We start from the raw sequence: 22,916 nt of genomic DNA on the forward strand, positions 1-22,916 counted from the left end.
TCAGCACTTGAACAGTAAGTCTGTGCCCAAGGGAGAGTGACATTAGCAAATTAAAACAAAGAAAGAACAACAACAAAATAACAGCAACGTGGTAACAAATTGGAAGAGAGAGACATCAAAAGAATAGAAAAGATTTATATTTTAGTAGTTTAAAGGGATTTTTTTCTGCTTTTTAAATATGAGGCCCACATTTTCATTTTGCACTAACTCAAAAATTATGTAGCTGACAGTGCTTTTACCCTTGCACGTGGAGTGGAGAAAGTGAGGAGGAGGCAGTTTGGGTTTGGGAAGGAAGGAGAAGGAAGAGTTAAGTAAATGAGGAATGCAGTTCTATGACCAAAGGATTGGGAGATGGTCAGAGACACCAAGAGGCATAAAACATGCAGGAGGAAAAGGAGGAATCAAAGAATAGGAGGAGAGAAGGAAGAGAAAGAAGAGGACTAGAGGAAGAAAGGAAGAGGAGGGAGGCAGAAGAAGAAGTAGGCAAGCATAAGGAGGAGGAGGAGGGAAGTAAAGGAGAAAGGAGAAGGAGGAAGAGGAGGTTAGAAGGAGGAGGAATAAGGTTGGAAAGAGAAGTGGAGCAGAGCCACAAGTTTCTTCAGCTCAGCTCTGTGGGCAGTTAATCCTGACCAGGGATGCAGGAAGCAGCTAGTACTTGAGTAATGATCCCACTGTGGATCTAAAGCTTTCCCAGCCAGCCCCACTCCTGAGCGCACACTCAGCTATGGTGGATGAAGGACGAGATCTTAAAGAAGAAAAGAAATGGGCTTTTGGGAGCTCAGTGACACTAAGAACTGGGAGAGCTGAGAAAGAGCAAACCTGGAGGTAAAAGTCAAGAGATAAAATAGGGACAAGAGGAGGTGACCAGAAACAAGGATAATAAAACATAAAGACTTAGGAGAGAAGGACATGGCTACACAGGTCACTGACAATCATGTGCTCCTTGACATAGGAAACCCTAGAGGAGAAAACTGGTATGAGTGGGACATAACTTGATTAGAACTCAATCAGGCAGAGTATCCCAGCCTTCCTAGGGGAGTCCAACATTCTTCCCTGTGTCAGCAGAACTCCCTGGGTCCCTCTTCTTGATTCGTTGGTGCTCAGGTCACAAGCGCGCTCATGTTATTTCTAACAGCTCTTATTTATTCCTTCCCCAAACACCACCACAGCTATTGAATCCGTCCCTCTTCTGTAAAGCTCTCCTCAGAAACCAGATGTGAACTCCCCTTCCCACACAGTCCCACACACTCATATGACATCCCCCTCACCATCAACAGAAACCTCAAATTCCTAGCTAGAGAAACCCACTGCTCTTATAACCATGTGCCTTTTACTGAGCTTCTCATTTTCCCTCATACTCTGCTTCATATTTTTCTCCCAGCTTTCTGGCTTCCAGCAGCTCTTCCTGCATCTGGTCTGTCTGCCTCTTTCCTCCCACAGCAAATCTGTTGCAGTAAAAGGAACTTTGGACTGAGGGTGTAGATGAATTCCTGGATGGTACATTATCGTGGATGCAGTGAATTGGAGAGAATTCAAGTCAGCATTCTGACCTCAGTTTCCTTATCTGTCAAATGACTGAGTTGAAAGAACTGAGTATTTCCTACTATCAGTTTTGGCTCTGAAATTCTGTGTCTTACTTCTATGGGCTCCTATTCCTTCCCACCCACGTGTTCTTCTATGTCCACACTATGCTTCTCCCTCCTTCTTCCTCACTCTTCCATGTCTTCACATTCTCCACTTAAGCTTCATCTCAGCTGAAGATGACATTCAAACCTAAAGCTTCATTTTCTCACATGACCCTTGGATCCCCATGTGAAAATACGTAAAACAAAGTTATGGATTCTATTTCTGGCAAGATGGCACATGACATAACCTGAAAAGACAGATAATACAAACACCCAGGAATGCAACATTAAAAAAAAAGTCTTTTAATTATTTTTAAATGCAGATCTGAATCCCCCAAAAGTAAGGGAAACTCCTGGGGAACAAAACAAAGAAATGGGAACCCAGAGAAGCAAGCAGGAACTGACACCTGGGCACAGGAGGTGTGGTATGAGTTCCATATAGGTTTGGCTATTGTGGTCACTTGGATCAGGAGATAAGGCCTTAGACCAGGCAAACAGGGAGAAAGATGAGAGCTCAGCTACACTCTCAACTAGTCCAAGAAAATATTCATCCAATGGTACAGGGGAGGAAGCTTGTCTGTGTATTCACTGAATGTTGGTTTGGTTTTTGTTTGTTCACCTTCTGAGAATTACTAATCACAAGTCTGAAACTGGAGTTGAAAATATTATACTTGTGTGATCCTAGAATATATAATCCAATAGATTAAAATAAAATGTGTTTCCAAGTTTGTGATATGTCTGGGACACCTAGTGAAAGATAAGGAAAGTTAATCTGAAGAGAATCACCTGCAACATAAGCTGCCAAGTATTCTCACACATAAAGCCTCTCCTAATATTAGGCCACAATCCAAAATTAGAGAACACAGAGAGATATAATTCATCATGAAGGAAAGTTGGCAGACAAATAAATAATAGGTTAAACTCTCAAGAAATCACACTTAGAGAAAATTATATTTTAAAACTTAAAGATATAAAAAGAAATAATACTAGAAAAGAGAGAAACGATCAAAAAATACTGGGCAGATTTTTTAATAGCAACTTAAGCCTCTAGAAATAAAAACTCTAATCATTGTAATTAAAAACTCAATGAGTAGATTAAGCAACAAATAGAGGAAGTAATTTAAAAATATTCCTAAATTGGAAGATCTGAAGAATTTCTTAGAAGGCAATACAGACCTAAAGAGCTGTTGAATATGAAAAAAAGAGAAGTTAAGAGATATCAATACTAAAATGAAATGCAATATAAGCCCAATAGGAATTTCATTAGGAGATAAAACACATTATGAGAAGAGGAAATATTTATAGAAATAATGGCTGAGAATTTTCCAAAACTAAGGAAAACTATAAATCTTTAGATTCAGGAAAGACAAAAGCTCCAAAGCAAATTAATCTTTTTTGGAAAATAATCTTCATTTTTCATAGAGAAGAAAGTAACTCAAGTGTGTCAGCAAATCAGAATATACATCAGTTTTAAGCAAAGTTCATTTTTCTTAGATTTCAATTATTTCTTAAGTAATAATTCCACCAATATCTACTGAAGGGGAACAAAATATGCCATCCCAAAATGTGTCCTTTTAACATGAGTATTATTTTTAAGAAACAAAGATTCAGAAAGATGTTCTTGTTACCTCCCCCTTACCCACATAAAAGAATTTAGATAAATGGCCTATAACAGGAACAGAGATTACCCCAGGGGTATCTACAAAGAATATAGGCTATGTGTGATGGGGGAGACAGCAGGGACTAGAGATCAGAGACCTCTGCATATCTCATTGTCTCTGCATGGCATTGCAAACATTGGTTTGACAAACATTTGCTTTTCCATCTCAATATGAATTGCCTTCCTCCCCTTTGAAGTCCCAACCCAGTACCTCAACATCCTCTTTTGTCTTCAGCTGAAGGTGATATTTAAGGTAGTGGTTTTGACCATTTTGGTGAGTTACGCAGTTTTCCTGGGTTTCTCTCATGTATCTATGTTATTACATTTTGTTTGATTCTCTCCTGTTAATCTGTCTCATGTCAATTTAATTCTTAAACTAGCAAGAAGAACCTAGAAGGGTAGAGGAAAATTTCTTTATACTCTACACTACTTAATACCAAAGGCTCTGCTAAACCCTAAGATTATAAAGAGTAGAAAGATAGAAACTCAAACTCTACAGAATGAGCATATAACCAACCACAATGTAGAGTGGGATAAACATCTTGCAAGAGAAAGCACAGGGATCAATGAGCCTTATTAAATCTACTGTATCTATATTTGCACTGCTTACATGGCCTTGCTCACTCTGAGCACCAGAATATTGGCTGCAAGAATCAGGTAGGACTGAGGCAGTGAGACTATATATCTGTGAGAATATTTCAAGTGGTTTTTAATTCACAAACTTATAAAGATATCAAAATGGATTGAAACTGAAGCTACATAATGAGCACCGCATATACCACCTTGTGTGTTAGATATCAACTCCTCCTAACTCCTCAGTAAGAAGTTGATGAGAATTTTGGGACAGTCAGAGAACATTCTCTTGGTCATACTGCTAAATAGTTCTCACCTGAGTTAGCAATCACTAGATAATAAGGAGAATAATTAACACACCTGGTAGGTACCTCTTTGTGGACCATTTACATTCAATATTGATATTTTTTCTGGTTTATTTTGTCAGGGCCCTTTTTATCAGATAAGAAGTAGGTGAAGAAACTGCTACACATTTACTCAAAGTTCTTCTTAAAAGCATCCTCTACAGAAATTAATTTAAGAAGACTTTGATTTTCCCTAATATGTTCTAAAAATGTTGCCTAAATGTTTAATTATTATCCTGCAATGCCTGTTATATGCTTGTCTACTTTTCTACCTTGCTTAATGACTGATCATCCAGAAGAAAACATTGCCAACATGGGAAGCATTGGTTTCCTCGGGTTGCCATAACAAGAACCACAGACTGGGTGCCTCAAATGACAAAAATTTATTTCTCACAGTTCTAGAGCTCAGAAGTCCAAGATCAAGTTGTCAGTAGGTTTGGTTTCTCTTGAGGCCTCACTCTTTGGATTGTAGATGGTCATCTTCTCCCCGTGTCCTCACATCATCTTTCCTCTGTGCAGGTGAACCCCTGGTGTCTCTTTGTGTGTCCCAACTTCCTCTTCTTGGAAGGATACCATTCAGGTTGGATTAGGGCCCACACTAAAAGCCACATTTTAATTGAATTGTTTCTTTAAAGGCCCTATCTCTAAATGCAGTTACATTCTGAGATATTGGGAGTTAATCCTTCAACATTTGCATTTCAAGAAGACAGAATTTATCCCATAATACTGGATATTTTCACTTTAAAAATCTTCATCTTTTCTCTTCTTTCACTTTTCAAAATCTTCTTGACTTTCAAATGTATTTCTTTTTAAAAAAGTTGTCTCATAAACATCTAGATATCAGAGACTGTTGCTATAGATTATGAAAGTAAACTTTAACATCCAAAAAGTTTGTAAGTCTGTATTGTTTTCTCGTTAATAATTGTTTCTTATTAATAATTATTGTTCTAGTATTTATATTTAAATTGACATCATTGTTTTCTAAAATATATAAATAATTCAGATTTTTCTCTATTAAGCCAAAGAGAAACATTTTATTTTTCCCCTTTTTTATTTTTTTTGGTGAGGAAGATTGTCGCTGAGCTAACATCTGTGCCAACCTTCCTCTATTTTGTATGTGAGATGCCAGCAAAGCATGGCTTGATGAGCAGTATGTAGGTCCACGTGTGGAGCATGTGAACTTAACCACCACCCCACCAGGCCAGCCCCTATCTTTCCTCTTCTTTCACAAACTGCATTGAAGAATTTCCTCACTGTTACTAGTTAATTGACTAATATTGAAAAAAAATAAAATTTGAACCAGCCCTGTAGTCTAGTGGTTAAGTTTGGTGTGCTCCACTTTGGCACATAGGTTCGGTTCCTGGAGGTGGGCCTACGTCACTTGTCAGTGGCTATGCTGTGGCAGCAACCCACACACAAAATAGAGGAAGACTGGCACCTACCATAGCTCAGGGCAAATCTTCCTCAGAAAAAGAGAATTACCCCATTCCCCACACTCACAAAATCAAATCCAGGTATATTGTAGATCTAAATGTAAAAAATAAAATAGATAAGCTTCTCAAAGTTAAAATAGGACAGTGATTTTCAAAATGGGATCCCCACACTGGCAGAATCAGCATCATCTGGAAGTTGTAAGAAATGCAAATTGTTGGACCACTTCCCTGACGTACAGAATTAGACACCCTGGAGGTATGTCCCAACAATCCATGCTTTAAAAGCTTCCAGATGATTCTGATGCCCACTCAAGTTTGAGAACCACAGATTAAAGAGAATATCTCATGACTTTGGAGTAGGAGTAAATAATTTACAGGAGTAGATAACAATAAATATAAAGAAAAATATTGATAAACTGTATCCTACTAAAAACAAAACCTTTTCACCAAAATATAACTTTAAGAACGTGAAATGTCAACCAAAGACTGGTAGAAAATAGTCACAGTACATATATCCAACAAATGACTAGTATCCCAAAATTATAAAGAACTATGAATCAATAAGAAAAATACTGACCACCTCCCATGCCACCCACACACAAATAGATAAAAACATTAAACTATTAAAACTGTTACTTCAGAAATAGTTTATCTAAATGGCTAATAATCATATGAAAACATGTTAAGTATCATTAGTCAACAGGGACACATGAACTAAAACAACAGTTGGATACACTAAACTCCCACCAGAGTGGCTAAAATTATAAGAGTTGATAATATCAAATATGGGTGAGGATGTGGAGAACATGGAAGGTAGATTGGTATACCTGCTATGAAAACCAGTTTGCCACTATCTATTAAACGTAAAAAACATGTATAATAGTGACCCAGCAATTCCATTTCTATGTATATTCACAAGGAAAATGAGTGTTTCTGTTCACAAAAAGACATAAACAAAAATGTTCAAAGCAGTATTGTTCAAAATTTCTAAAATCTGGGAACAATTCAAATGTGTATCCACAGTAGAATGGATAAACGATGCTATATTCACACAGTGAAACACTACACAGCAAAGAAAAATAATGACCTGCTGCTACATGCAACAACATGGATAAATCTTATAGAAACACTATTGAATGAAAGAAAGCAGACTCACAATAGGACTTGCTGTATGATTCTAAAACAGAATCAAAACTAATCTGTGGTGTTAGAGCTAAGAATGTTGTCTTTACGGGGCCAGCCCCACAGCATAGTGGTTAAGTTCAGCAGCATCAGATCCCATGTGCAGATCTACACCACTCGTCTGCCATGCTCTGGAAGTAACCCACATACAAATTAGAGGACGATTGGCACAGATGCTAGCTCAGGGCTAATCTTCCTCAAAAAACAACAAAAAAAGAAAGTTGCCTCTAAAAGGATGTTAACTAGCAAGTGGAGCCAAGAGGGAGAATTCTGGGTGCTGAAAACATTCTTTCTGAGGGTAGTGAGTTATGTTTAGGTTCCTTCCAGAAAGCAGACTCTAAAACAGGAAAGAAGAGAAAGTCAAAGTAAACTATATTAATGTGGGGAGTTTTATAGGTAAGACTTCATTTTGGGGACATGACACCAGGTATTTGAAATGGGACTCTGGGAAGAACGGGACAGGAAAGGAGAGAAAGCCAAGACAGTGGTGTGTTATCAGAGTGGTCAGCACTATGGAAAACCAGGATCTGACCCCACTGGAACCCTCTGATGAACCGTGCAGATCGTGGTTCAGCGTTGTCAACTGAGGGATCACATGTCCAAGATCCCCTGCCCCTCACAGTCAAGGATTGATGCACGAGTGTTAAATGCTCCACCCTTGCAGTTTTGAGCACCCACAGTGATAAGCAGCTTCTCACAGGTGTCCCAACCGCATCAAGAGAAAAGCCTTCATATAAAAATGCAAAAGATAAGCAGTGTTGCAGAAGTTAGATTCTGTCACCAGTTGCCTTAGCAATGGCTGGGGGGAAAAGTGAGCTGAGAAGATGTCAGGCAAGACACAAGAGGAGTCTGACAGTATAAGTTTTTTATGAGCAATCAAACAAAAGATATATACACAAAATCAATCAATTATTTTTTCATAAGACAACCTCAATATGCCACAACTATTCAGAAACTCTTTAACTCCCAGTGACATCTACTGGTGAAATATAGACATTCACAAGCATCAAGTTATAGCCCTAAATCTTAGAAAAGCATACAATGTCATCCTTTAGCATGATGTTAGTTGTAGGTTTTTGTTGATGCCCTTTATCAAATTGAGAAAATTTCCTTTTATTTCTAGTTTACTCAGAGTATTTGTCATGAAGCGGTGTTGAATGTTTCAAGTATTTTATTTGTATCTGTTGAGATGATAATATGGTCATGCTCTTATATTCTTTTAATGTGGTAAATTATGTTGATTTTCAAATATTAAGCCAATCTTCCTTATCTGGGATAAATCCCACATGGTCATCATAAAACATTTTTATACACTGTTAGATTTATTCAATTTTGTTAAGAATGTTTGTGTCTAAGTTTGTGAGAAATGTTGGTGTAGAATTTTCTTGTCTTGTAATTTCTTTGTAAGTTTTTGGTGTTCTGGATATGCTGGCCTCATAAAGTAAGTTGGGAAGTTCTGCCCTCTCCTGTGCCTTCTGAAAGATTTTATGGAAGATCGGTAGTTCTTCTACTTTAAGAACATTGATTGAATTCAGCAAGTCTTCTGAGCCAGGAGAACTCTTTGTAGGAGGATCTTTAAAAACAAATTTAAAATATTTGTTATTATATAGTTTTCTTCACTATATTTTATTTTTTATATTTAACGTTTATTATAATAATAGCAAACTACACTTAATACAGAACTATTCAGATAGTCTCTTCTTATCTTAGTTATGGTAAACTGAGTTTCTTTAGGAAATTTTTGCTTTTAATCTACATTTTTTAATGTATTAGCATAAAGTATTTTGTAATGGACCCATCTTATCCCTTTAATAACAGGATCTGTGGTAATATGCGTTCTTTATTCTTAATACTGATAATTTGTTTTTTCCTATTTTTTCTTTTTTTTTGCTAACAATTCTATTTTTTTAAAAAATATTTCATTGAGGTCATATTAGCTTATAACATTGTATACATTTCAGGTGTACATTGTTATATTTCAGATTCTATATAGACTGCATTGTGCTCACCACCAATGGTCTAGGTTTTATTTGTCGCTATGTATGGGTGACCCTTCATCATTTTGCCTTCTCACCACCCCATTCTCCTCTAGTAACCACCAATCTGTTTTCCTTATCTATTTGTTTGCTTGCTTACCTTCCACATATGAGTGAAATCCTGTATTTGTCTTTCTCTGTCTGACTTCTTTCACTTAGCATAATACCCTCAAGGCCCATCCATGTGGTTTCAAATGGCACAATTTTGTCTTTTTTATGGCTGAGTGGTCCTCATTATCCATGCATCCGTTGATGGGCACTTGGGTTGCTTCCAGGTCTTGGCTATTGTGAATAATGCTGCAATGAACATAGGGGTACATATATCTTTTTGAATTATTGATTTCCTGTTCTTTGGATAAATACCCATTAGCGTAACAGCTGGTTCATATGGTCTTTTTAATTTTTTGAAAAATCTTCATACTGCTTTCCATAGTTGCTGCACCAGTTTTGCATTCCTACCAGTAATGTATGAAGGTTCCCTTTTCTACACATCCTTTCCAATGCTTGTCATTTCTTTTTGTGTTCATTATAGACATTATGATGGGTGTCAAGTGATATCCCATTGTAGTTTCAATTTACATTTCCCTGATAATTAGTGATGGTGAGCACCTTTTCATGTGCCTGTTGGCCATCTGTATATCTTCTTTGGAAAACTGTTTATATCCTCTGCCCATATTTGATTGAGTTTTTCATTTTTCTGTTGTTAATTTGTATGAGTTATTTAGATATTTTGGAAATTACCTCCTTGTCAGATACATGATTTGCAAATATTTCCTTCCAGCTGATGGGTTGTCTTTTGATTTTGTTGATGATTTCCTTTGCTGTGCAGAAGATTTTTAGTCTGATGTAGTACCATTTGTTTATTTTTTTCTTTTATTTTCACTGCCTATGTAGACATGGTATTCAGAAAGATACTGCTAAGACTTATGTCAAAGAGTGTACTGTCTATGTTTCTTCTAGAAGTTTTATGGTTTCAGGTCTTAGATTCAAATCTTTAATCCATTTTGAGTTATCTTTGTGTATAGTGGAAGACAATTGTCTACTTTCATTCTTTTGCATGAACCTATCTAGTTTTCCCAAGACCATTTATTGAAGAAATTTTCCTTTCTCCATTTTATGTTCTTGGCAGCTTTGTCAAATATTTGCTGTCTATAGATGTGTGGGCTTATTTCTGGGATCTCAATTTGTTCCATTAATCTGTGTGTCTGTTTTTCTTCCAGTACCATGCTGCTTTGCTTATTATGACTTTGCAGTATATTTTGAATTCAGGGAGAATATTCCATCCCAAAACAGCAGAATACACATTTTTCTCAAGTGCACATGGAACAGTCTCAAAAACCCACCATGTGTTGGGAAAACAGCAAGGCTCAATAAATTTAGAAAGATTGAAATCGTATCAAGCATCTTTTTTGATCACAATGCTGTGAAACTAGAAATCAACTAAAAGGAAAAAGCTAAAAGTCACAAATAATGTGAAGACCAAACAAAATGCTACTGAACAACTATTGGATCAAGGAATAAATCAAAGGAGAAATTAAAAAAAACCTGGAAAGAAATGGAAAGATAAACACAACATACTAAAACATACGGTATGAAGCAAAATCAGAACTAAGAGGGACGATTATAGCAATAAAGGACTCCCTTAAGAAATAAGAAAAATCTCAAATAAACAACGTTACACTACACATTAAAGCATTAGAAAAAAAAACAAAACCCAAAGTCAGTAGAAGGAGGAAAGTAATAAAAATCAGAGAATTAAAGAAAATAGAAATCAAAATAATAGAAAAGATCAATGCAACTAAAAGCTGATTCTCTGCAAAGATAAATAAAATTGACAAATCCTTAGCCAGACTCACTAAGAAAAAATTAGAGAAGTCTCAACTAAATAAAATAAAAAATGAAAGAGGAGAAATTACAACAAACACCACAGAAATGTAAAGGATTATAAGAAAATACTATGAAATGCTCTACCCCAACAAATTGGATAACCTAGAAGAAATGGATACATTCTTAGAGTGATACAACCTGCTGAAATTGAATCAAGAAGAAATACAAAATCTCTCCTTTTTTCTTTATCATTTTTGCTAAGGCTCTATCAATTTTATTGGTCTTTTCAAAAATAAATATTTAGCTTTATTGATTTTCTCTATTGTTTGCTCTCCGATTTATCGATCTCTTCTATATCTTTAGTATTATTTTCTACTTATACTGGGTTTGCTTTGTTCTTTTTGTGTTGCTTTGTAAGGTGGAAGCTGCAATCACTGATTTTAAACCATCCTTATAGTTGTTTTTTTTTAATATAAACACTTGAACTCTGAGGTTTCTCATTGTTTTGCCCCACTTTTAAAATATCTCACATATTTGATATGGTGTGTTTGCATTATCATTTGGTTCAAATTATTTTCTAATCTCTCTTTTGAATTCATCAGGAACCCATATATTATTTAAAATTGTGCCGCTTAATTTTCAAATATTTGGATATTTTCTAGATATCTTATTATTCATGATTCCAAATTTAATTCCATTGTGATCAGAAAATATGCTGAGAGATTTCAATGTTCTGATATTTATTGAGAGCTCTTTATGGCATAGCATATGGTCTATAATGATAAATATTTCATATGTGCTGGAAAAAAATATATTCAGAATTTGTAAGGAGTAATGTTCAATAGGTGTATATTAGTTCATGTTATAGTTTTGTTCAAATTTTCTACATCCCTATTCATTTTCATTCACTTTTTTCAATTGCTAAGAGAAGATGTGCTAAAATCTCAAGTCATGATTCTAACTTATTTCTCCCTTTGATTCTAAAGATTGTTCCATCATGAATTTTGAAATTTTGTTATTAGATGCATTAACAGTTAGGATTTTTATGACTTCTTTATGAACTGATCATTTTTTCGCTATGAAATATTCCTCTTATTTACTACTCCCAGATCTCTTCAATCTCTTTCATATATCCAAGTTTACAACCTGTATTATTTCTCTTTAACCTGAAGAACTTACTGCAGCATTTCTTAGCAGGTCTACAGACAACAAATCCTCTCAGATCTCATTTATCAGAAAATGTCTTAATTTCTGAAGGATACTTTTGCTGGATATAGAATTTTAAATTGACAGTTTTGTTTAGCTTTTTCCAACACTTAGAAGAAGTCATTCCATTACTTTATAGCCTATGTTTCTAATGAGAAGGCAATTGTCATTCTTAACATTGTTCCCTGTATTTCTATGTCTTTTTTCCTGGTTGCTTTTAGGATTCTCTCTTTATCTTTGGTTTTTAGCATTTTGTCCATGACATGCATTGGAGTAGTGTCTTTTGAATTTATTCTGTTTGAGATTTACTAGAAATTTTGAATTTGTTAATTGATATTTTTCATTCACTTTGGGGAATATTTGGTTATTATTTCTAAAAATAATTTTTCCACCCCAATCCAATTATTATGACATGAGTCATAGTAACTCTGTTCAGTTGTTTTAACCTTTCAGTCTATGTTTGTAATGATTTATTTCAGATAGTTTCTGTTGCCCTCTCCTAAAGATTACTGATTTTTTCTTCCGTGTGTTTATTCTGCTATTGAGGTCATCCAATATGTTTTTGTTTTCCATGACACATTCCTTCATTTTTGTATATTTTAAATTTTCATTTATTCTATGAGAGTCCCCATATTTTCACCCATTCTGTTTGTCTTTACTTATACATTTCTAAATACGTATACATTTTTTGAAAATAGACAGAGATACTATTTATGAAGGGACTATTTACAAAGTATAGAGGAACCTCAAGTAAAGTAACTTGTAGCAAGTAGCAGCAGAGCTATCACCACCCCTAGGCCACAATGGCCAAGTAGAAGGAGTCATTCATGGAATCTGGAAAGAGAAAGAGTCATATAGAGTCAGCCACTTTGAGAGGAGCAGTAATCCTTACTTGAGAGACAGAGTTAGTTAGCCAGAACCAGCACCACAAGCCACAAGCCAAATATATTCATAATACTAGTTTTACATATTTTTCTGCTAGTTCCAGTATCTGATTTATCTGTGGGTCTGTTTCTTTTTTTCATACCTCCTATTTTTCTTGCCTTACTAGATTAACTAGGACTTTTAGTATTCTACTGAAAAGTGATGACTATAGTAGGTAGATATCTTGTTCTTCATTTTCACTGAAAAGATTTAAAGCTTCAAAATAAATGTACCTCATGTAGGTTGTTTGTAGCTACATTTGACCATACAGTGGGAGTTTCCTTCTATCCTGAGTTAGTAATATTTTATCAGAATAGAAATTTAAATACATCAAATGCTTTCTCTTAAGTCTGGAGGTGATTATATGATTTTATTTTTTAATCTGTTGAAGTGAGTGATTTCATTAAGAGATTTTTAATAGTAAACAAGCCTTGCATTCTATGGATAAATAGCACTTCATTTGGTGCTGGGTTTTGTTTGTAAATATTTTATTTGAGTCTTCTACATAATTTCTGAATAAACATACATAAATGAGATTAGCTGATAACTGTTATTTTAATATTTGTTTTGTTTTTTTCTGGTGGAATTCTTGCTGACTTTGGTGTCATGAAAATTTTACCTCATAAAATTAGTTGGGATGGTTTTCCATCTTTTTCTGTACTGGAACAATGTGTATGAAATATGATTATCTACTGTTCCACATAGTCTGGACTTAGGATCTTGTACAACTAGTTACTTTGACTGCTTGTTCATTTTCATTAACAATTACTTATATATTCAGATTTTCTCTCTCTTCTAGGATTTTTAAAATAAACTTTTATATATTATAAATGAGTTGATATAAATTATACTTAGCATTTTCTTACTTTAATCTGTGTATCACTTGTCTGTAATATATCTACTTTTCTAATATTTATTCTTCTTTTGATCAGTTCTGGTAGGTTTTTATATTTTTATTAATTTTCTCAAATGCCAGCCTTTAGTGTTGGCAATCACCTTTATTTCTTGTTTTGCTTTTTATTTCAAATTTTACTGCTTTTAAATTAACTTTCTACTTCTAAATTTTCATTGGTTTTGTTGTTTTTTAGCTTCTTCAATTAAAGTCTTAGCTCATATGTTTTTAGTCGTGTTGTTTAGAAACAAATGCTTTTAAAGTTATAAATTCCCATATGCATGTCATTTTAGAATCATCTATACACCAGAAAAAGAGAATATATGCTCACCCGTATAAAAACAATGCATGGTAATAAGATTGCAAAAACTAATCCTGAGTGTCCATTATTTAAAAATCTCAGAAAAATTAAAGTTAAATGAAAGCAGAAAGCAGAACTGTGTGAGTGCTGATCAGCACTTTGTTCACAGTCTGTGTCTGCTTCCCATTTTAAATACTTAGGTACTCAAAATCAACACAGAAAATTGAGCAAAGTATGAATGAGTCATTTCTGAATCTTTAGACAACATCAGTTATCAAATTTGCAACAAATGTTTCTAGCCGCCAAACTAACATCACACAGAAAATGAATTTCAACACAAAAATGGCTAATAGTAATTTTCTTGATACATGATATAGATGGGTTTTCCCTCTATTCTTGCTACAATTCCTCCTAACCTCTTACTCCTGCCTGTGACGAACATAGGTTTGTGTATAGATGTGGCCAGCTCTCTTTGAAGGAGACACTTCCCTTCCCTTGTTTTTTGCTGGAATCGTACATCCGAGAACTCACAAATTCTCTTTTAATCCTTCTTGCTAGAACTGAGAAATTTCCTATAAACTTCCAGCTTGCTGCCAACTTGGTCAGTTAAACTTCTCATGTGTAAATAAGAAAAGGATTTTTTAAAGATCACTACTAACAACTAAAATAATTAATAACTAAAGAATTCATAATTAAATGATTACAAATAGTAAACAAATATTTATAAATGAGATGCAATAATGTGTCAAACCTTCTCTCATTTACAAAGCTGACTGTAGCCATCTGGTCACATGTCTGGATTCCTTAAATAAAAACTCTTACATGCCATTAAAAAGTTTAGAACAGGGGCCGGCCCAGCGGTTCAGCGGTTAAGTGCACACATTCTTCTTTGGTGGTTCTCAGGTTCGGATCCTGGGTGCGGACATGGCATCATTTGGCAAGCCGTGCTGTGGTAGGTGTCCTACATATAAAATAGAGGAAGATGGGCATGGATGTTAGCTCAGGGCCAGTTCTCCTCCGCAAAAAGAGGAGGATTGGCAGCAGTTAGCTCAGGGCTAATCTCCCTAAAAAAAAAAAAAAAAAAAGTGTTTAGAAAGAATCTAATTTCTAACTAGTGACTTGGAAAAATGTCAAATACTAAGGCATACCCTTTTACTATTCAATACAATTTCATATTTTAAAAATTCTCGTCTTACAACTTGGTCAACTTACTTTCATATCAAGTAATCAGGAGATGAGACACAGGTGGGTGGGCACAATACCCAGCATCTTACGTGTTCTCACAAGTGGAGGGGCTTTGTCCTCAATCCATTTACCCATTTCCCTGCACTGCCTACTAATGCAGCCAACCGCTTTGAAGCAATTGCGAAATCCCGGGAAACTTACACTTCAGCTTCTGTTTTCTTCAAGTCCAATTACAAACCTGCCTCACATTTTATTCTAGGGTCTCGATCCTTTCTGGAGGAGATTCTCAGGAGCAGAAACTTCTATCCCCTAAACATGAGCCCATGTTGCTGAGGCAAAGGGTTTGTTTAGAAAACCAACAGGACTGTATACCAGGAGAGAGGAAAGCTCCATGTTTATCCTATGTTGAGGGTGTTAAATCTACCAATAAGGAAAGGAAGAAATAACGTTTAGAGATTTCAAAGAGAATAACTTGGTAAACAGGAAAACTGGGAAAGAAAGCCTAAAAAAATTCTGAAGTTTGACTCTGGGTGATTAAACATTGACATCAAAAAAGGAATGAGCTCAGGGGAAGAGATTATTCATCGTTTTTAAACATGTGGAGACACTGCTGCTTCTCATACATTTTGGAACCAATCTCAGTGAACACATTGACCATACAAATAGGAAATGCTGAATATATGATGAAAGAATGAATGGATGAATGAGCAACTTATTGTGTCAGGATGAAATTCACAGGTAATGTCTTGCATTTTAATTACTTAACTGTTATTACCACAGCATTTCATGGTTTATACCCCAGACCACACATCCAGGACAAGAGAAAGTATCTCTTTCCCCTACCACCAAATACAAGAATCAGGCTCCATATAAACTGTGCCACCTAGAGCAGGTGCCTAATGCTGACCCATCAGTCTGAGCAAGGATAAATGGGATCTATATCATGATTTGGCTTAAATTATTGGTTACCTATTCATCCTTGAGCCTATCAAGGATGCTTTCTCATGATTGCCTTAGGCAATCCAGGACTACAGATGAGGATGAAGTCAACCAACCAAAAATCACATGGCTGCTATGCTAGGGTGACAACTTAGATTGGAGCCTAGAGAAGCAGCCAACCACTCTAATCCAGGTAGGAAGATTACAGCAGTCCTGCTGTTTTCTCTTCCCCATCCCATATTTTTCACCTTTTGCCTCTCTCCTATCTCAATTTTATTTTCCAAAAATTTCCACATGTACAACAGCTGCCACCTGCACTGAGTCCCTCTGGATGTTCTCTTTGCCCTGTGCCCCCTCTCTCAGCTCCCTAAAGAAATTAGAGTTAAGTCCATTTCCTCTAGTTTACCCCAAATAAGCTACTGGACTAAGGAACTTAGAAACAACAAACAATGAAAACAATAAACTGTAGAACCAAATTAGGATGGCAAGGTTTCAAGGTCAGAAGAAAGTGATAATCTTTCTTCTCCCCACTACTTTATACTCAATAAGTCATTGATGCATAGTGAGTGCTTAAGAATCATTTGTTGAATTAATTAATGAATCCTAAAGTGATGGATACCTAGCTATGAATATCACAGCTCAAACCTCCATTTGGGGTCATTAGTAAGAAAGAGTTCAAAATTCAAAAATTCTGTATTTGCTAATTACCCTACTTGTTAAAACTTATCTGTAGCCTCCAAATAATTACTCACAATCCTTTCACAGTCATTCATGGACATGTGCAGTGTGGAGCAAAATTTGTCACCCTCCTCACTCATTTCCAGCTGTGGTCCAACAAGGGGCCTCTCTGACTCCTTGTCTCAATTCTCTCACTGTAAACAAATGTCCTTTTCACAGACTCTTTAGTATCACAATTTCTGCATCTTTGTGGTCTTGGTGGGCAATTTTTGTCTTTAAAATGACCCTCAAGCATAGTGCTGAAATGCTATGCAGTGTTCCTGAGAGCAAGAAGGCTGTGATGTGCCTTGTGGAGAAGATGCACCTGTAGATAAGCTTTGTTCAGTCATGAGTTATATTGTTGTGGGCCATGGGTTCAGTGTTAATGAATCGACACTAGGCTAAATCTAGAAAAGGAAGAGGAAATTCACTGTCTGCATGTAGAGCTACTCCAGAGAGTGCTAAAGCAATATCATTAATGCTTTGATGAAGCTATGAAAAGATGGAAAAGGAGCTAGATTTGTGGATTCATGAGATGATGACTGTTCTTTTTTGTATAAGCGTTTCTTTTAAAAACATAGCGGACAGCACAGCTGTGTGCATGAAAGCCCAAGAAATTTACATCACGTTACCCAGGGTGGGGGAAAATGTTAAATACTTCTTGACTAGTGTTTTATTATAAATATATACTATGTAATATACATAAATTATTTAGAAATATATATTATATAAGGTGTCTTTAAACAGGAACATACATAAAACAAGGCTATGTATTGATCAGTTGACACAAATGTGATCAGAGGCAGACAGGACACTAACCCTGTATTTCCAAGAGGAACAATGCTCATATTCACTAACAGTGTTCCCAGTCACTTTAACACAACAGCCATGAATAGTAAGAATGTATTGTATATACTTTATTTGCCTTGATCTCACTTCAATCCTGAGAATCAACACTCTTGTTCTGTTTTCTTGACCATCTTTTTCACTCTTCAGTGACACTCTTGCACTACTACCTCTCAGGCATCACCTATATCAGAGCTTCTCAAATTTTAATGCACCTATGAATCCTCTGTTGATTTTGATAAATGCAAATTATGATTCAGGAAGTCTGAGACCCAAGATCCTATATTTCTAACCCAAGCTATATTTCTAACAAATAAAATGATAACTCTTTTGCATGTCCCTGAATCCCACTGAATAGTAAGGGCCTACATCCTGCCTTCTTCATTTTGTTTAGAATACTGGGAACAATAGGTTCACTCCAATAGGTCTCTACAGCTCAATAAAAAGAACGGTAGGGGACAACATTATATTTCTCCTCAGGGACTCAGAGATGTCACTTAGGAACTAGGAAAGTGTGAGTCTCTTGGCCAAGTGAGAAGACTTTTAACAAGAAAAGCATCAAATGTTTCAACTACTACAAACATGCCAAGAAGGAGAAGAATAAGAAAAGACTACAAATACAGCATAAATTCAACACAGATTTTTATTGAGAATGTATTACATGCAGGTAAGATACTTTTCCAAGGATACAAGTATTAAAAAGACATGGGCTTTGCTCTCAAGAAGTTTATAAATTATAAGGGGAAAAGGGATCTAAATAGCTGCAACACAGGGCAGGAAGTGAGGATTAGATTTGGCAAAGTACAGTTCAAGTGCACTGAAAGTTCAGACAAGGCAGAGACAGCTTGCATTTATAAATCAGGTAAGGCCCTCTGGAGGAAGTGACATCTAAAATACAACTGATGATTCATTAATATTTGAATATGTAGAGGTTGCTAGAAGCTCATTCATTTAGAGTTATAATTTGAATTTTCAAGTTCCAGAACCCAGGTCATAACAATAAATCTTGGAAAATTACATTTAGATTGTATTGACAATCATTAAGCAGAAATAAACAACAACAGAGTTTTACAGGAAGAGTTGAATGGAAGTCATCACCATGATGCATTTAGATATGTCCTGGGTCCTGGGCTCCTGGGATCTCATTCCAAAGAAGATTGCTTGCAGATTCACAGGATCTCCTGACAAGAACAGAGATGGAAGTCACTGTGCATGAGGTGGAGGCGAAAAGTGAGGAGTAAAAAGGAAGGGGACTTGGAGGAGGAGAACTGAGGAGAAAGAAAACAAAAAAGATGAGAAGACAAGTGATGAGTGGGGAAAAGAGCAGGAAGAATGGATGGAAAGAACTCACCAGTACTTCCTAAGCCAAAATGCCAGACATGTCAGAAGCACCAGGGGCACTATCACTGCCGAGAAGATCAAGCCCATGGAGCTGTGATGTTCTGTGGATCACACAATCCTGTCATTTCAAATCCACCTCCCTTTGTACTGCATTTCCTGGTCTGTCTTTGTTTATTTGAGTGTCTGACTCACCACTCTCCTTTCTTCCTATTTCTTCCCTCATCCCTTTTCAGAGATGAATCCTTCATCTAATCCACAGCATCTTTTACATCTCCAGGTCTCTCATTTTCAACTCTTCTGTTTCTTGAATTACTTATTTTTTATCCTTTTTTGTCTGAAGTCCCTAGAAGCCCAAATTTTTCAACCAGCTGTTCTGCTCTCTCCTTGAGGACAACCTACTCCCATCCCTAGCCTGGGCCCCAGTTCTTCCTTACCCCAGGAGAGGATGATGTCCTGCCCTCCTAGACTGCTGTGTCTCACTTGGCAAGACAGACCAGATGCCTCAGTGGCTTCTACATCCAAGGACTTCCAAAGATACCATGTCCCATCAGCACTGGGCAAGATGTCACTTCGCTGAGTGCCGGGATGCTCCTCCTCACCTCGCATCCACATCACCCAAATAGGCTTTGGGTGGAAACCAGAGACATGACAAACCAGTGTCAAATGGCTCAGACCAGGACCTGGGCCAGTGGACAGCCAGGCCTCTGGCCTTACTGCAGAGGACAGGAAAGATATTCAGATGAGAACTCTAACACAGACATAAAGGTTCAGGTCTTCACATCAGTTTACATAGACACATCTTTCCAGCCTCTAGGAATATGTCACCCATTAATCTCTCTCTCTCGGCTGCTTATTAAGAGGGTGGTGATGGGTTGATGGGAAAGTGTGATTTCAAAATAGAATGTTCTTAGATGGAAGGTACAGGACTGACCTTGTCGCTGCAGATCTGACTTCCCTGCATCAAGAAGTCCCAAGAGGAAACGTGGGCAGGTGTCACTGAGGAGCCTTTGTATTATTTCCAGGGTTATTTGATCCCAGTTGAATAGTTGGCAGACATGCTGAGCCCTATTTCCACCCTTTGGAGATGGCAACCATGAATTGTTCTGGAAGCTCAGGAAATCTGATCCTTGATAAGCAACCCTCATGAAGCTTATTGAGGCTTTCCCAAAGTGCAGCTCACAGCCTCCTGCTGTCTGTACCTGAAAAGGATCTTGGGAAGAGCGATTGTGAATTAGAGAAAAGAGGGAGTAAAAAGATAAAATGAAATGAGTGGAAGCAAAAGACAATAGAAGTGGAAGGGAGAAGTTTTGGAGATTTGAAGGAATGGAACAAAGTTTGGCTTGATCAGAATTTCAGAAAAAGGAATTGTCAGTAGTTGGAGATGGAGGAAGGGATAAATGACACATTGAGGGGGGCAAACTATTGAAAGAACACAACATGAATGGTGTAGGCATAGACTAAGGTAGGAGCAAATATGAGCGAGTTGGCATTATAATAATCTAGGGTGAATGGAATGCAACAGGTTACAATGAATGTATCGAGACAGATTGCTGAAGAGATACAATGAGGGAGAAAATCACACTTTAAGGAGGCAATCAAAGAGAGAGGAAGCTGAGAGTATCTGGTTGGAGGTCAAGGAAAGGGGTAATCACAAGAGACCGCCAATGGAATGTAATAAGGCACAAGCCTAAAGTCAATGAGAGAGGAGTTGTAAGTAACAGAAGACTTGAAGCTTTTCAAGAATCAGGATCTGGATTATGCTCTCTGTCCAAAAGTATGTAATTGCAGTTTTACAATGGGGAGCGATAAGGTTCATAAGTCACTGCAGGCTGTTTCCTAGAGGAATAAGAAACTCACTGAGACACACACACCTCCCACCCATATCCGCCATCCCTGTGGAGGGAACTGAACTCACATTCAAGCTGCCATTGACTGGCATGCTCATGAAATGCCTGAAGAAATCCAGCGGAGAACATATGAAATAATTTTTCCAGTTCCATGATCTCCTCATTGCTGAAGTTACCCTTGGACCAGGGCCATAGGAAAATGATAGTGCCAGATTTGCTTTCACAGCTATGAGTCTGCAACTCACCCAACCAACCTGAGCTTAGATTTTGTACCCAGGATCGGTTGTAGAAGGATGAAATCTGGATGATTTGGAAGGAGATTGGCTCTTGAAAGTCTGTGTCAAAAGAACAGATAAAATGAGGAGAAAAGGGGTATTGGGAAGGAGAGAGAATGGAGAAAGAAAAGTGCCACAGAGGGGAAACTCAGAATCTGAAGAAAAGGGAGGATTTAGTTATCTCAGGAGACATTTTCCTTCCCCCTAAGCCCAACGCTTTACATTCAGCCTTCAGAAGAGCATAGGGTCCTCGTCAGGGACACTCAGAATGGAACAAAGCTGACACTCTCACCCTCCAGGTATAGGCTGGGGAAAATCCATCACATATGCACACACAAATGCACACACACACATACAGACCTTCTTGCATCAAACTAGGCAGTTGCCAGAGATCTTACCATCTTTATTGTCACCACCTTGGAGAAGAACTGCCAGACATGGAAGTTGCAGGAACAGCATTTTATTTGCAGATGTTCTTTCTTTCTCACAGAAAAGTTGGTCTTTGATATCTGTTCTAAACGAACCTACCCTGCAATACCTCTATTCTGGCTTCCTTCTCCTACCAAAAGAAAAAACTTTCCTTTAATTAGTGTCTGCGAAAAAGAAAATCAACTCCTTTCCTAAACCCTGGACCACCTATTTAGACTCTCATTTCCCCTTCAGTTCTGTGGACCACCTACTCAAACTCATGGCCCCTCAAGTTCTGACTCTCCTCTCTGGCTTCTGACTTCTCCCCTTGCACTAGTTTCCATCCTGTTCACCTTCTTCTGATTCAATTGCTATGCAACAAGTATTGTGTGGCATTGAAAAGTCACTTTACCTCTATGATATTTTTTTCTCACTCATACAAAAAGCATGCAACTAAGTTGCTTCCCAGCCCCCTACCTAAACTCCTCATGTCCCTGCTCTTTTCTGTCACCTTATCCTTCTCTTGCCATTCTGAATATTCCCCAAATATTCTCCTCCCCCATCTCACCCTCACTTCACCTCATTCACATCTCTGACTTCTTATTGATTGCTTTATTTGCTTTTTACGAACCCTATGATTTCCTTGTGTAACAGAATAAATTTTACCACAAATTCTCTATTATTTTTAGGGAAGAACCAATATCCATTACATAGACATCAGGAACATTAAAACATAAAAATAAAAACTGTCTGTGTCTCTTGCTTTGATAGATGTTTACTCACCAAACAGTCACTTAACACCTGCTAGATCCAAGCATCTTGCTTCACTGATGACTATACAGTGGTTGACAACGTGATCACTTTATTCAAGGAGATTTTAGTCTACTTGAGTAGAAAGACACTTAAACCAAGAACTATAAATCTTGGCGCTGAGCTTTGTCATAACATATAGATTCTCTAGACAAAAACAAGCATGCTTAAAGCAATAATTTCTAAAGTGGCAACCCTTAACTGATGTTCGCCCACTCAGAATCTCGACTTCAGTGGTTGGCTTGGGATGTTAGATCAATACTCCTATTGTACTGGATCCCTAACATCTAACAGAGTGCCTGGCAAGTGGTAGGTGTTCAATGAGTATTTTTGAATGATTGGATGAATTTGGTTCAGCCATCAAATTATTCTTTAAAATTATGCAAATCTTCAACATAAATTGTTTTAAAACATCAGAAAGTGTTACTTGTACTCTTACTTGGCGAAATGAGAATCTTACACAACTTTATTTAGGATGAAAGCATATGCTAATAAACATGAAGTTTACACAGAGAGTCCTACCGTAAATCTCCTATTGCTTAAAA

General features: G+C 36.9%; 1 protein-coding gene across 1 annotated transcript; it reads right to left on the reverse strand.

Moving 5' to 3' along the window:
• Positions 1–18,798: 18,798 nt before the first annotated feature.
• Positions 18,799–21,612, reverse strand: LOC103560987 (T-cell surface glycoprotein CD1a-like). Its single transcript, XM_008535369.2, has 6 exons — positions 21,552–21,612; positions 20,947–21,213; positions 19,963–20,241; positions 19,466–19,744; positions 19,042–19,132; positions 18,799–18,871 (listed from the first exon to the last, which is right to left on the reverse strand). Exons 1-6 carry the CDS (start codon positions 21,610–21,612, stop codon positions 18,799–18,801), a joined length of 1,050 nt encoding a protein of 349 aa, XP_008533591.2.
• Positions 21,613–22,916: the final 1,304 nt, after the last annotated feature.

Source organism: Equus przewalskii, unplaced genomic scaffold (genome assembly GCF_037783145.1).
Source record: "Equus przewalskii isolate Varuska unplaced genomic scaffold, EquPr2 ChrUn-7, whole genome shotgun sequence".
In the NCBI taxonomy this organism is placed as follows: Eukaryota; Metazoa; Chordata; class Mammalia; order Perissodactyla; family Equidae; genus Equus; species Equus przewalskii.

What these genes read in the sequence shown, in the direction of transcription:
- LOC103560987 (XM_008535369.2), bottom strand. Translation starts at nt 21,612, where the DNA reads ATGCTGTTCCTGCAACTTCCATGTCTGGCAGTTCTTCTCCAAGGTGGT. An exon ending in AGGTGGTGACAATAAAGATG is followed by an intron (nt 21,214 to 21,551) that starts GTAAGATCTCTG and finishes CTTTTGACACAG; the next exon opens with ACTTTCAAGAGCCAATCTCC. An exon ending in GTCAGATCTGCAGCGACAAG is followed by an intron (nt 19,745 to 19,962) that starts GTCAGTCCTGTA and finishes TGTCCTCTGCAG; the next exon opens with TAAGGCCAGAGGCCTGGCTG.